Source organism: Protopterus annectens, chromosome 3.part1, assembly GCF_019279795.1.
Source record: "Protopterus annectens isolate FY-2018-M chromosome 3.part1, PAN1.0, whole genome shotgun sequence".
Taxonomy (NCBI): Eukaryota; Metazoa; Chordata; order Ceratodontiformes; family Protopteridae; genus Protopterus; species Protopterus annectens.
This window is the reverse complement of record NC_056732.1, coordinates 177,552,163-177,567,571: the sequence shown is the minus strand read 5'-3', so window position 1 is coordinate 177,567,571 and position 15,409 is coordinate 177,552,163. Positions and strand designations below refer to the sequence as shown.

Here is a 15,409-nt window from a genome sequence, read left to right as displayed (position 1 = left end):
ACAGCCTTGAGCTACCAAGTGCACCTACAAGCTCAATTCCTGCCAGCAAACTAAATTCACTGGCATACGACCTAAGCAGAAATCTCATGGACCCACACGAATGGAAACTGGAACCAAAAATATTCAACCTCTTGAGGAACAAATGGGGGACTCCAGAGATAGATCTGTTTGCCTCCCCTCAAAACTACCAATTGGACAAATTCTGCACAAGGACTCTCCACAGTCAAGCTTGGAAAGTGGATGCCCTGTCCTTTACCTGGGAAAGCCTCTCGGTTTATGCTTTTCCCCCTCTGCCTCTCCTCGTGAAGGTTATGCTAAAGATCAAACAGGACAAGTCAAGTACAATACTGATGGCACCAGACTGGTCACACCAGCATTGGTACCCCCTCTTACTCAGTATGATACTGCTGGAACCATGGCATCTACCTCAGACACCTTCCGGGGCCATATTCTGCACCCTCAGCTTCAAACCCTGAACCTTGCAGCCTGGCTAATTCCTTGAGCTCCCCCATAGCATCCCTCAGTAAGCAGGTGCTAGATGTCATTCTGGAAGCAAGGAGGCCTAGTACTAGAAAATCCTATGCTGAAAAGTGGAAAAGATACTGTTCCTGGAGCCAGATTCGGGGAATAGGCACAGCAATGCCCAGCTTACCTCATATTCTTCAGTACTTAACAGAAATGCTCCACAAGGGCCTATCATTCTCGTCAATTAAAATTCATGTCTCTGCCATTTCAGCACTGAACCACCCCTCTTCTCTCACCCCCTGCTAAAGCAATTCCTCAGAGGGGCCAAAAATTTAAGACCCCCCATGGCGAGCCCCTACTCCAGCCTGAGACCTTAACTTTGTATTGGAAAAGATCACTCTCCCTCCATTTGAACCAGCTGCAGAGTTGAAATTCCTTTCTTGGAAAACAGCCTTCCTTCCTTGCCATCACTTCAGCAAGAAAAGTGTCTGAATTACAGGCCCTCATGGCAGTGGAGCTCTTCATTATCTTCCATGCAGACAGGGTTTCCCTCAGGAGCAATCCTTCCTTTATGCCCAAGGTGGTGTCTATTGTGGCCCTAAATCAGTCCACTCATTTGTCTGCCTTTTTCCCCGAATCCACAAAACAAAGGTGAATGAATACTGCACTCTTTGGACGTGCACGGACAACTTGGCTTTTATTTGGACAGGACTAAGCCTCTCAGAAAATCTGAACAGCTGCTAGTTGGCTTTGCTACAGTGGCAGAGGGGAAGGCCATTTCAAAGCAAACCATTTCTAAATGGATAGCCCACTGCATTTGTTTCTGCTATAAGCACCATGGAAAACCTACCCCGCAGGGTATAAGATTACATTCCACCAGGGCTGCATCTACTTCTACAGCCTTCCTCAGAGGAGTCCCTACCAGGGACATCCTAGAAGCTATTACCTAGAGCTCTGTACATACCTTCATCAAGCATTACCACATGCCTATTTTTTTCTAAATCCAGAGCTTGTTTTGCCACTGCAGTCTTGCAGGGCTTATTAGCTGGTCCTAATGCTCTCTGACTTCCTCCTCCCTTTGTTAGCTTTGGGAATCAACCCAAATGTAATAACTTCAACAGTGAAACACTAAGAACATAGTACAGTTGTGTACACTTACCATAAATGTAGATTTTTGAGTGTATTCACTGTTGGCAGTACTGGTTACCCTCCCTCCAGCCCCTTGGCTTCTCTTAGTGTTCTACCTTTCCTTCTTGTTTGGTGTATTAAAGCTTTCTGATGTATTTGCTTTTTGATGGAGGTGTAACATAACATGTAATTGCTTCCCATTATGGGGGTACCTGACATCTGGGGCAAGAAAAACTGATGTAGTGGCGTCGGCTGATTGTTTTATATCCCTGACGTCATGGAAGAAGAGAAAGCATCTGATGCAGGAATCCAAGACTCTGGTATTCCGACCAGCTGAGGGCTACCTGCAAGCAGATAATTCAAATGTAATGACTGCAATAGTGAATGCACTCGAACATCTACATTTATGTTAAGTGTACACAATTGTACTTTTCATTGCCTGCAGGGAGTCCAAGGCCTCTCACTAGACCAAGAAAGTATCTAGGAAAAGATTGCAAGACAAATCAGACAGGGATTCTAAATCTGTGAAGACTCCATACCCATACAGGTCAGTCTGACCACCCTTTGTGCTCCACTTCCCCCTCTGCCCCCAACAAGGTTCACCTTTATTGTAGAAAAGTGGCTGCTTATTTCTATAGACTGTGTTTCAAGAATAACTTTGGAAGTTCCTCCATTCAAGGACTTCTCTCCTCCGCCTCACAATTAAAGTTATGATCTCCCATCATTCAAGCCTTGCTCTACTAAGGCACTATAGAACCTGTGCAACAACAGTATTTGTGAAAAGGGTTCTAGTCATGATTTTTCTTTGTTCCAAGGAAAAGGGGAATGGAGACCTTCAATGGAGTCCACTATCAGCACCTTTCTCAAGGTCACATCTCTCAAGATTCAGTTCCTCTAAAGTCTTTTGTCTTCACTCTTCCATATGTTTTTCTGCTGTCCTTGGATCTAAAGGATATCTACCTCTACATTCCAGTTCACCATTCCTTTAGGAAATTTCTAGGTTTTTCTGCTTACTCTTTACATTTTCAGTTTTCTGCTTTAACTTTTGGACCTTCTGCAGCCCCTGTGGTTTTCCTTGTCTAGCTTCAGTCAGTTATTTGCAGGACTCTGAGAATTAAAATATTCCCTTGCTTGGATGACCCATTAATACAGGCATCCTCTCCAAAAATCCTATTGCTCCATCTCCATTTCATTATGCCCGTACTCCAAAGTTTGGAGTTTGTGATCAACTTCAAGAAATCTGTTGTGGAACAAACACAAGACCTAGTGTTTTCAGGCTGCTGACAGGACACCAAACTCATGCAAACTTTACAGCCTCCTGATAAAGGTAGAAAGCCTGCACAGTAACCTCTCTGGTCTCTTCTACTCTTCTCCAGACTTGCACTGCAAGAGAAGTCCTAAGGGTACTTGGGAGGGGGGGGTGGCTGCAACCATGCATACAGTTCTCCATAAAAAGATCCTATGGTACCTGAAATCCATCAATCTCAGTACTCTCATCAACTGGAGAGAGAGATTCATATTCCCCTCTGCTTAAAGAAAAAAAATCCATCAGGATATCACAGGTAAACTTCAATCCAGGACTGTCTTTCAAACTGCAGACACCTTAGGAATTGTATATATACAGATGCTTCACACATTGCAAGTTGGGCATGATTGTGCTCCCTGAAAGTTCAGGTCCAGTAGCCAACGAATCTGAAGACGGAACATCAAACTAAAGGGGATTCCTGCAGACATTCTCGCATTCCTAGGCCCCAGAACCTCTTAGGATATTTGCAGACAACTCCACAGTCATGTGGTACATAAGCAAGCAGTGGAGAACCAGATCTTAAGCTTTGCAGGCTAGCTTTTTTTGTGGTGGGATCAGGCCACAAAAGCACTGTCCCTTCAAGCCATTTATATCCCCTGATAATACAGTGTCCTGACAGATTCCTAAACACATCAAGGGAAGACCACTCCATGAATGGATGTTGAACGGGGAAGTCTTCCCAGTCATAGTCCACAAATGGGATATAACACAGATATATTATTTGGTCCATCTGCAGCAAACAACTTCTTGTTTTCTGCTGCAGGGATCCTTGTCCACCAGTATAGAAAATGGAAGCCATGTCCATTCATTAGAAAAGGAGGTTCTAAATGTTTCTCTCCACTTTCTCTCACAGGTCTTTCTAAACACCAGAGCAATAAACCAAGGATTTTACTGGTGAATCCCTTTTTGCCAAGGCAGCATTGGTTCCCCCTTCTGTATTATGTAGCCAGAGCACATCACCATACGCTACCCCACAAAGTGGACTTGCTCACACAACCGAAGGTGTCTTTCCTTCACTCCAGCCTGTCGGTTCTCAACTTGACATTATTGATTCTAGGATTCTGATCCCTTTCAGACACAAAAGTTTAAAAGGGCATGCTTCAGGTCCTCCAGGAGACGAGGAAACCTGATACCTGTAAGTCTTACATAGGAAAATGGAAAAGCTTTTGTATTTAATGATGTGCTCATAAACAAGACCCTATACAAATGGGTTCTCCCATTGTTCTGTCTTATTTCTGTGAGCTCTTAAAAAGCTGGCTTGGTCTACTCCAGTCGAGGCGTACCTGTTAGCCATTTCTGCTTCCATACCTCTTGACCTCCCCCCTTATCCCTAGATAAGAGGTAGAGGAGTTTATGGAGGATGTACTCCACATAAAACCTCGTATGAAAGCAATTCCACCTTCATGGGACCGTAACTTTGTTCTGGGAAAAAAAAAAAAATCTTCCACCTTTTGAGCCAGCAGCCTGTGCCACTGTCAAATTCTTTATTTGGAAATCCGTACTCGTAGTTGCTCTTACCTCAGCTAGATGAGTCTCTGAGGTATAGGCCCTGATGCATCCCCACCTTTCCTTATCTTCCATAAAACCAGAGTCTCTTTGAGAGTTGATCCCTCTTTTTTGCCTAAAGTGATAAATGAGCTATCCATCAACCAGGGCATCAGTTTTCTCTATCTTCTTTCCTTACCTACAAAATTGGAAAAAGAATCCTGCAATCACGGGATGTATATAGCACAGGTTTAACTTGGATAAGACAAAATGTGTCAGCAAGATTAACCAGATGTTTGTCTTCTTCCAAGAATCCAAGCTCAGCAGCCTTATTCTTAACACAACTGTAATTTTCAACCAGTCAGTGACTCCCCTGCACTGGCCCAGTAGTTAAGGAGCGTCAATCCTCACCACTGGCAACAGTGGGGAATGTACACACTGGGAGGATGACAAGTACACACACAGTTAAGTACAGCTTCTGTTAAGAGCACACAGAGATCGCAGTCAGTCTAGGCTGGTTTCTCCCTCTTTATCCTGATCCTCAGTAAGACTCCCCACTGGCACAACTGTAGAGTTGAGATCTCAGCTGAGTGGCCAAACCAAGATCTCCAGTACTCTCTCTGTCTACCCAGTGCTCCATGTCCCTGCCCAAGTAGCTGACACACTATTTGATTTATATACAAACACACACACCTAGGAAAGGCTGACACAGGTTCACTAGCTATGCCCCCTTCTGGCCAAGACTGTAAGGTAGTTTTCACTGCTACCAGCCAACTCTTTATCAGCTACTTTAAGACCCTTACCAAAGGGTATCCAATCCTACTGTGTAATGTTACTATTAATCCAAATGGTACTCTGACCAAGAGCAAGGCTATTTAGGATTGGTCTGTACAGTGTCACCAAGTAGATATGCAAGTACTCTATAAGAGCTTAAATATCTCTTAAACAGACCAGCCACAATTAAAAGGTTTAAATATATTTAATAATAAAAGAACAGAGTTCAGAATCACAGGAAATATTTTAAACAACATTGCAGGACAGTCTCAAATTAAGAAAACATCTAAGCTACACTTTACTATATTCCTATTTGAATCTAAAAGAGTTGCTATGTCCTAAAAACTTGCTTTGCAGCAAGGCAAGTGCGGAGGTGAGTGGGTGTTTCCAGCTGATGATATTAGGTCAAAGACAAAATACAAAATGCCCAGTCTCTGTCTAAGAGAGTTCTTAAATTAATGTCAAATATTACTGCTAGGTTAGCTTGGATGACATCACTTTTTCTCACCTGACTTCAGTTCGCAAGCTAAACCTCCTTTGTCAGAAACTAACAGAATTTTAGCATCTCCCTGTAAAAAATGCATCTCTCTCAGATGTTTGCAGATTTTGGAAATCATAAAACAATAAAACACTTCTACATCTTAAACCTAGTAATTACTTCTTTTTCAAGACAATACAAAAAAGCTTTTAGCTCTAGACATTGTCTGCTACCTGCACTGAAACTGAGAGATGACATCTCTTGTATTACGTGGTTATGAAACAATTTAATTTCAACTATTTTCTCTGATTTTTTTCAAGTTAACATCCTGTGTTCCAGTTTCCATTAAACATGTACATCTAAACAGTCACAGTAGTGTAGATACATTCCTTTTCTATTCCAATAGGGCATGCCATGGTTACATTTTATCTCGGTACTTTATGCACACTTCTGTGTAAATCATATCAGTATTCACAAATAACATAGAATTATTTACAGAATTCCAGATAGCTGGGCTGGCAGTATTTCCCTTTGTCATACAGGCCATTAGGTCTTTGGCCACAAGGCCTTTTATCCTTCTGTTGCTGAAGCAAGAAAGTTCAGAAGATGGCATTGGCCTTCATACCTGTTTTACCTCCGACATCCTTGCGTTCTGGGGGGAAGACTTTGCTGTAGACCTGAGAGAAAAGCAAAGCGCTTGAAGTCAGGCCAGCCATGCTGTGTACAGGCAGGAATGTCATATATGAGGGTAGTGCACTTAGCAATCACCAACTTATTGTTTTTGTGTGGGATTGATGCATGTTCGATGGTTGGAGGGGGACACCAAAGTAGGAGACCTGAGGAGAGACTTCAGTTGTGCACTAGGAGAAAGGGGTAGGGCCTGGAAAAAAAATTAAGCAAAAGATTTTTATCATAGCAGTCAGTGATTTGGCCCAACTTTAGTCTTTAGTGCTTTCAGCAGATGTCTTAAAAAAAAGGTAACATGGATGATGCTCAACTGTGCAATTCTGATCTCAGTAGGTCTACCTTACCCTGGTACCTCCAGAATGGTATTGTTTTGCTTAATAAGTAATTTATTTCCTGAGAATTTTGCTTTTATGACAAATTCTTCTATAGTTTTGCACTGTTTTCATGTGCTTTCAAATGTATTTTAAGCTTAGATTTGTACCAGTTATGTATTTTTTTTCTTCTTTCCATCTACTAGCACTTACACATACAGCTTTACCTTTCTTTGTTATAACTAGTGGACGAAAGTCATTTGGTTACCATTTCAGAATATATCTCTATGATTCTAAGTGGCATACAAGTAATCGGTGAGTGCTGTGATGAATAGTCGTCGTTACTTTAAGAGCTAAAACATTTTGTCACTTTCTGTTTTGTTGTACTTTTCCAAAATGTTCAGATTTAAGAAAAAAAAGCACAATTTCTGATTTACTTGCTGCTTGTTATTGTACTATCAAACTGATTAGTGTGGATTTAAAGTCTGAGTTAACATATATTCTGTCCGTTATATGTCATGTTACGATTTTTTGTGTCTTGCTAAAACTTTGTTTAGCATTTACAGCAGAACAGTTCCAGCAACATCAGCATCAACTAGAGCAGATGCGCAGACAGCAGCTTGCACAAATTCAGAATCAACAAGCAAATGGAGGTTCTGCATCTAACAACTCACAGGTGAGCATGGAGATTTTGCAATCTTTACTAAGTTGGCCTGTGTTTTTACAGCTGTTTAATGTGTGGGCTGAGAACTGAAAAATATATGTTTTTCAGTTATACTGTGCAAGTGCTCCTTTGCTTTAAGATCATTGCAAGAAAGTACTTTATGCCACAAATATTTTTAGCAGTCATGAGTACTTCACTGTTAGTAGTAGTGCTTGGAAAGAAATATGAAACTATTTTTTTTTTTTTACTTCAATATAAGCATTGATCTGAAGTTGTTAATCATCTTCCATTCCTCACTGATGGGTACGGTTCTGAACTCTCGGAACTGAGTTGGCCAAATACCAAGCTAGCGTACACCAAACTCTCGAGCCACGCTACTACCCACATTGCCCTTCATCCCATACCCCAGATCTCGTTTGCCGCGTAGCCATATAGCAGAGTTTTCACCGAGCTCTCCAGCTAAGTAGTTTTGACTTATTTAAACTTGTATTTCTCCCATAATTTCTCTACTAGTGTCTTTCTTATAGTCTAGCTCTAGCCACAGGTATTCCTTTTCTTACCATTGTTGCTAATTTCTTGCCTTTTCTTTACTTTTTACCACCCTTGTGGTAACTCTTCATACCATTGCTGGTAGTCTGGCCTTTTTCTCCTCCTCTTGTCTGTCTGAGTGAGTGTTAGTATATCTGAGAAAAAGGGTACTTCAGGTTTTAAACACTGCACGTCGTGCAGTGCTAAATTATCTAACAGTGACTGGCATTTTAAATGCGTTTGGGTGTTTCGCACCTTTCTGCAACTCCCCCATGTGATTTGTGCGAGTTTTAGTCAACAGAAGTTGAATGAATGGCGCAACAAGTTGATTTTGAAAGGATTGCTTTCCTCTCCTTTCTCGGAGAGGTCCCAATCCCTCCAGGCAAGGATAAGAAGCGTCCCTGCTCAGACCCTTCGGTCCCAATCCCTCCAGGCAAGGATAAGAAGCGTCCCTGCTCAGACCCTTCTTCACCGGCTGGTGACAGGGGCAAAAATCATCGATCTAAGGCTTGTAGATCTTCCTCTGAGCATCGGCTCGCTGACTCGGTGCCACCGATTTCGGCGCCTAGCGCAGTTACTGGGAAGTCTGAATTGTCAGTGCCGGCCTCGGCACCGACGACTACTGAACCGCTGATTACTTCAGTTCCGACCAGTCTGGTTCTGGACACTTAGGCACCAACCTCGCCTTTACAGGCACCGGCTCTGACCTCTAATCCGATTTTGACAACTACCCCAATTGTGACTTCGGCTCCGAGTTCCCTTTTGGTGCCGATTTTACCGTTTACACAATTCAAATTAGAATCCTCGGCTCCATTGAGTTCCTTACTACAGACCAGGTATTAGTCTTCTGTGGATCTGTTTGCCGGGCAACCCTACAGTCCCTTTCTGGACCGGCCTGAATCCCCTTCCGGGATATCGAGTAGGTCTGCCAGGAGCATGTCCGAAATAGAGATTGTTCGTCTCGTGGATCAGGCATTGACTGCAAGATGAATCTCCAGACCCTGTTCCGCTCCGGGTGTTGGGATTTTTACTCCGAATTCTCCTGATGGGGATCTTTCGGTTCCATTGCTTTCAATGGGACCCCTTCCTTTGGCACTGACTTCTTTGATGCCTGAAGCATCTAAGCCCTGGTGGACGTCAGTTCCGACGACAGCCCACCTTACTCAACCCCTTGCTTCTGGAGTGGAATATTCTGATGTCCTTCAAGGATGCATCTGCAGTCCTAACATATGGGTTGTCCTGCCTCAGGCAGCCCTTCGGTCGGCCGGATTCCAAAGTCTGGGTCTGGCCTCGGCTGATGTCGCACTTCACCCAACGTCATGGCTGCTGTGAATTGGGTATAAAGGCATCAGCCGGCGCCATTTTCCCCAGTCTTTCTTGCCGCGCGGTGCCCGAAGCAGAAGCTGTTCACAAGTGCCGGTCGGTCAGATCCAGAGATTTCTACTACCGAAGACTTCTAAAAAGCTAAGTACCCCGTTGGGGACTCTTTCTTGCCTCAGCCGATGTCAGAAAAAGTAAATAATTGTTTAACTTGTGGGAAACAAATACCTCATAAGGATTTCCACTCTTACTGCCTTCCTTGCTTAGGCCCAGACCACGACGTATCAGCTTGTCTAGCCTGTGCTTCCTTCAACCGACGGACACTTAGACGTCGGTCGGAGTTTGCAGAGGAGTTTTTTGGTCCCGCTTTTGCTTACAAAATGCCGTCGGAGACTCCGACTTCACAATTAGCTAAAAAGCGTAAGGAAAAGGACCGACCCTCGCGGTCCGCGGTTTTGGCCGAAACCACGGTTAAGCCAACCGCGAGTGTCTTGGTTTCGGCTGAAACAGAGTCCTCGGTTCTTCCTTCGGCCGAAAGCATGCCTCCGATAGCCAAGGCCTCACACAGCATGGCTGAATCTGCTACTGAAATTTCCCCTGCTGTAGCAGGCACCCAGGATTTATCAGATACTATTCCTTTAGACATATCTACTCCTGCACGTGGAGCTGCTAGGCCCCCTGCATCTATGTCTATCAAGGCTTTTTCTAGGGCTAAAGCAGCTAAATCTTCTAAGGCCTTGCCTGCTAAAACCCCCTCACACAGGCCTACCTCTAGTTCCCAAATGCTCAGCCTGGCTGAGGATCTCATTTCTTTGATCAGGGGATCCCAACCTCACCCAGACAGGGCCTCTCAACCCCCTCCAGAGAAGAGGCCTAGAGCAGAGCCCCCGGATCCTGTTTCTACAGACTATTCCTCGGATGATTCAGAAAACTCAGATCCTCCAGAGGGCCCGTATTCTCCTTATGAGGATTCTGATGCAGAAGACTCCATTCCTTCTGCCTCTCCTCCTGAGGAATTTTCTTTTGGGGAAACCTTACATGCTATGAGAGCATTTTCAATGGCAGGGCCAGGATTTTTCAGATTCAAGGAAAAGGCTAAGGACCTTTTTACATTTACCACAGCATAGGCCTTTAGCCATTCCTCCAGTACTAACAGTTGTTGATGATGCATATAATGATGCCTGTACTGCCCCTGACTCTCTTCCCCCGGCCCCTGCCAAGCCCGACAGATATTACAGGGTCCCGGACACACACTTTCACTTGTATAAGGCTCCTATTGCAGATCCTGAAACCATTTCACAGGGCCCCAAAGCTGTAGCAGCTGCCTCTGCCAAAAACCCCTCCCTCTGAAAGAGAATCTAGAGCATTAGAGAGATGGGGTAAAAAAGTTTATACTTCTGCTACTCTTTCGGCTAGGGCCTTAAACTGTCAATTCCACATGATTCAGTATCAGGAATTTTTGTTAGACCAGCTAAATAAAAAACTGTCCTCTCCTGAACCTATAGACCGTAAGTCCCTTCAGGATTTGGTGCATAACACTCAGCAGGTCAGTAATCATTCCTTAAAATGCGGCTATGATGCACTGGAGGTTTCCTTTAGATCAGCTATGACTGGAACAGTGATTAGAAGGCATGCATGGTTAAAAGAGCAATCCTTACCAGACCATGTAAAGTCAAAGCTCCTAGATGCTCCCATGGAGAAACAAAGTTTGTTTGGCTCCCCTGCACAGCAAGTGCTAAAGAAGGTGGAAGAAAAAGCAAAATCTGTCCAAACAGTCAAGGATTTCTTACAGGTCCAGCCTCCGAGGTTTAGAAGAAATTGGCCTTCGAAAAATTGGTCCTTTCCAGACACCTCCAGAGCACAGAGGCAGAAATAGGCGCCCAAGAGGCAGAGGTCAATCCAGAGGTGCCTACAGGGGACGTCAGTGGCAGCCTAACAACCAGAGAAGTACTGCCACAGATCCAGCTACGACCACTTCCACAGGACAGACACAATGACTTGACTCTGATACCGCCTACCAGGGAACAACTGGAAGCACCCTTAGGCGGAAAGCTAGCCTTATTTTCCGTAAATTGGCATTACATTACAGGAGACAAATGGATTTTACAGACAATAGACAAAGGCTACAGGTTTCACTTCCACACTCTACCAAAAAAGAGAGGAATGCCAAACCTACCACCAAACCAAAAAACAAATGCTCTAGGACAAATCAACCACCTACTAAAGATGAGAGCTATAGAAAAGGTACCTCCTATGGAACAAGGGCAAGGATTTTACTCCAGACTTTTCCTGGTACCAAGAAAAGAAAACCAATGGAGGCCTATTCTCGACCTGTCCGCTCTGAACACATATCTCATTGTTCCAAAATTCAAAATGCTGACCCTACAGCAACTTCTTCCCATGCTGGGCAAGGAGTCTTGGCTGGTGACTCTAGATCTCAAGGAGGCATACCTGCACGTCCCTATACGACCAGATTGCAGAAGATACCTCAGATTTCTTGCAGGATCAGAGCATTATCAATTCTCAGCATTGCCCTTTGGCTTATCTACTGCGCCCAGAGTATTCACGAAATGCCTGGCATCAGTAATTGCTCATTGCAGGCTTCAGGAATTCAGATTTATCCATACCTGGATGACTGCCTAATACAAGCGGACAACAAGACCAAATTAACAAAAGATTTGGAAAAGGTTATACAACTACTGCAAGCCTTGGGATACACAGTCAACATGAAAAAGTCAAGGCTGGTACCATCCCAAAGGATAACATTCTTGGGTGCAGAACTGGACACATCAAATCAGATGGCATTTCTCACAGCAGAAAAGCAAAAGCAACTACCACTCTATTTCATGGCATTAACAACACAGAACCAGCTTACAGCAAGGAAAGTCCTGCAAGCCCTGGGTTACATGGCATCCTGCATAATATTGATTCCACATGCCAGGCTGCATATGAGGAAGTTGCAATGGTACCTAAGGAATGTATGGTCTCAACACAAGCACAGTCTAGAAGCCCAGATTCCAATAATTCCATGCCTGAAACAAGAATTCCTGTGGTGGGCTCAGGCCTGTCAGTTGAACAAAGGACTGCCTTTCCACAAACCTCACCCAAGCCAGATTATCACCACGGACGCCTCAGACCTAGGCTGGGGGGCACACATGGTGGACAAGTGTATACAGGGCCTATGGACACAAGACCAGCTGAACCTACACATAAATCAAAAAGAGATGCTGGCAGTGAAACAGGCACTTCAGACATTCGGACCTTTTCTTCAACAGGGTCATTTGCTGATAAGGACGGACAACACCACAGTCATGTGGTATATCAACAAACAGGGAGGCACACACTCATATCCTCTATGCTGGATGGCAATGGACCCTGTGGAATGTGGCCCTGAACCTCAACATTCAACTCCAGGCCAAGTCTGTGCCAGGAAAAGAAAATATACTAGCAGACACCTTAAGCAGAACTACCACGGATGCCCACGAATGGATGCTGCATCCAGACATCTTCAAAACCATTACAAAGAAATGGGGACTACCAGAAATAGACCTGTTCTCATCCCCACACAACCACCAATTGAGGAAATTCTGCACAAGGACATACCACCCACTTGCTTGGAAGGTGGACTCCCTATCCTTCAGTTGGGTAAACCTGACAGCATATGCATTCCCACCTCTTCCTTTGATGCACAGTGTGCTACTGAAGATCAAAGATCATCACCCAAGGATCATTCTGATAGCTCCAGACTGGCCGAGGCAGCATTGGTACCCGCTACTGAGGAGTATGTCTCGGACGCACGCATGGCCTCTACCTCTAGTTCCTTTACTGCTAACACAGAACAACTACAAGATCCTACATCCAAACTTGAAAACACTACAGCTGGCTGCTTGGAATATTACATAAAACAAAATAACCCAGATTTATCTCAGAGGGTTAAAGACATTATCCTGGAGGCTCGCAGACCCTCCACAAGGAAGACTTATTCAGTCAAATGGAAAAGATACCTCATTTGGAGTGCAGCAAAAGGAGAAAATGTATCATTAGCAAACATAGCTAACATCCTGGAATACTTAGCAGAACTTTTCCACAATGGCCTGTCTTACTCCTCCATTAAGATTCATGCATCAGCAATTTCAGCAGAATACAACATGGATCCTCCAGTCTTCTCTCATCCTCTACTCAGACAGTTTCTGAGAGGAATTAAAAATGTAAAACCTCCAAGGAAACCACCTTTGCCTACATGGGACCTTAACTTTGTGCTGGAAAAGTTAACACTTCCCCCTTTCGAACCAGCAGCAACAGCAGAATTACAGTTCTTATCTTGGAAAACTGCTTTCCTGCTTGCAATCACTTCAGCAAGAAGGGTTTCTGAATTACAGGCATTAATTGCAGTACAGCCCTTCCTTATCTTCCATCAGGATAGAGTGTCCTTGAGAACTAACCCTACTTTTATGCCAAAAGTGGTCTCCAGGGTATCATTAAACCAAGCAATCCACCTACCAACATTCTTCCCCAACCCACAGAACAGGGGGGAAAGACTACTACATACCTTGGATGTGCACAGGCAATTGCTACTATCTGGACAGAACCAAGACCAACAGAAAAACTGACCAGCTTCTGGTAGCATATGCAACAGGAATGGAAGGAAAAGCAATTTCAAAACAGACAATCTCAAAATGGATAGGAAATTGCATTAGATTTTGTTACTCTTTTCATGGAAAGACAACTCCAGAAAACATCAGACCTCACTCCACAAGGGCTACAGCCACTACTACAGCTTTCCTACGAGGAGTGGCTACCAAAGACATTTTAGAAGCTGCTACTTGGAGCTCCGTGCATACATTTGCCAAGCATTATAATCTACCTTTATACTCCAGATCCCGAGCAGGTTTTGCAACTGCTGTTTTGCAAGGGATCTTAACTACACCATAATCATCTTAGTCCCTCCTCCCCCAGTTTGGCTATGGTATTCTACCCATATGTTAGGACTGCAGATGCATCCTTGAAGGACATAGTACAGTTTTGTACCTACCATAAATGTAGATGTCTGAGAGGTATGCATCTGCAGTCAGGATTACCCACCCTCCTTCCCCTCTGTGGTACTCCTAGGGTATTGCCCATCTTGTAGCTAGCTGGGGGAATCTATTATGGTGTATTTGTTTGTATATATGTATATACATGCTTATATTGTTTGCTTTCTACTGTTTGGAATCATTTGCATTTATCCAAATTTAGCCTTCCGAGAGGGCACCTGGCATCTGGGGCAAGAAACACTGAGGAAAATGGCGTCGGCTGATGCCTTTATACCCAATTCACAGCAGCTATGACGTCGGGTGAAGTGCGACATCAGCCGAGGCCAGATCCAGACTTTGGAATCCGGCCGACCGAAGGGCTGCCTGAGGCAGGACAACCCATATGTTAGGACTGCAGATGCATACCTCTCGGACATCTACATTTATGGTAGGTACAAAACTGTACTTTCCGGCCCCAGCACTGACTGCCTTTTCTGTTCCCATCTCGGATCCGAGAGTTATATCCGCACCAAACCCTTCTCAAACTTCAGTCTTGGAGGTGGACCACTCGGAGCGGGGAGTGACCCTGGTTCCGATTCAGTGCTCTTCAGTTCCGTGCTCCCATCCCTCTTTGGGTGGACCCGCCTTCCATATTATGAAAAGGGTACTGGCGGCTAGCAGTCCTCCTCCTTCAGCTCCGCTTTTGGTTTTCCCCCTAACTCAGCCATCGCCAGCCCTTAGCAGGGGGGCCACTAATCCAAAGCACCCCCCTTTCCGAGGCCTCTTCGGACATTCCCACTGAAGATCCCCCTCGGAAGAGGGTGTGCAAAAGAAAACACAAGGACTCACCTGAAGAGAGTCCCTTACTGAGGGTATGGATTACAATGATGGGGAGGGTTCCCCTGGATCACCCCCTGACTATGTTTCCTTTGGGGTCATCTTGAAGATTGAGTCAGCGGGGTGACTGGAAATCTTCCACCCCTTCCCCGGAGGAGTCTGTATTCTTACAAGCTTTCCGTTCTTGGCCCACTACGTCCTGGGTGATCCCTCCTGCAGATGAGTTGGTCAAATTCATCGTGCAGCGAGCTTGGAAGAGTCAGGATTCAGTAGAAGCTATCCCCAGGAGATCGGATGAAGTACTTTCTCCTCCAGAGGATCAATCCCATTGGTCGAAAGGCTTGTCAGTAGACACTGCGGTGGTGGCGGCGGCCACAAAGAAGGACTTGGCAGAAGAGAGTCCTGCAGTTCATC

General features: G+C 44.6%; 1 protein-coding gene across 5 annotated transcripts in view; it reads left to right on the top strand.

The window, feature by feature from the left end:
- EPC1 (enhancer of polycomb homolog 1) overlaps window positions 1–15,409 on the top strand; it is a 1,950,735-nt gene that overhangs the window by 1,568,551 nt on the left and 366,775 nt on the right. For all 5 annotated transcript variants that reach the window (XM_044066705.1, XM_044066704.1, XM_044066707.1 and 2 more), the window contains one exon: window positions 7,192–7,310. In XM_044066705.1, the coding sequence (XP_043922640.1) occupies window positions 7,192–7,310 (119 nt within the window). The remainder of the gene's footprint in view (window positions 1–7,191; window positions 7,311–15,409) is intronic.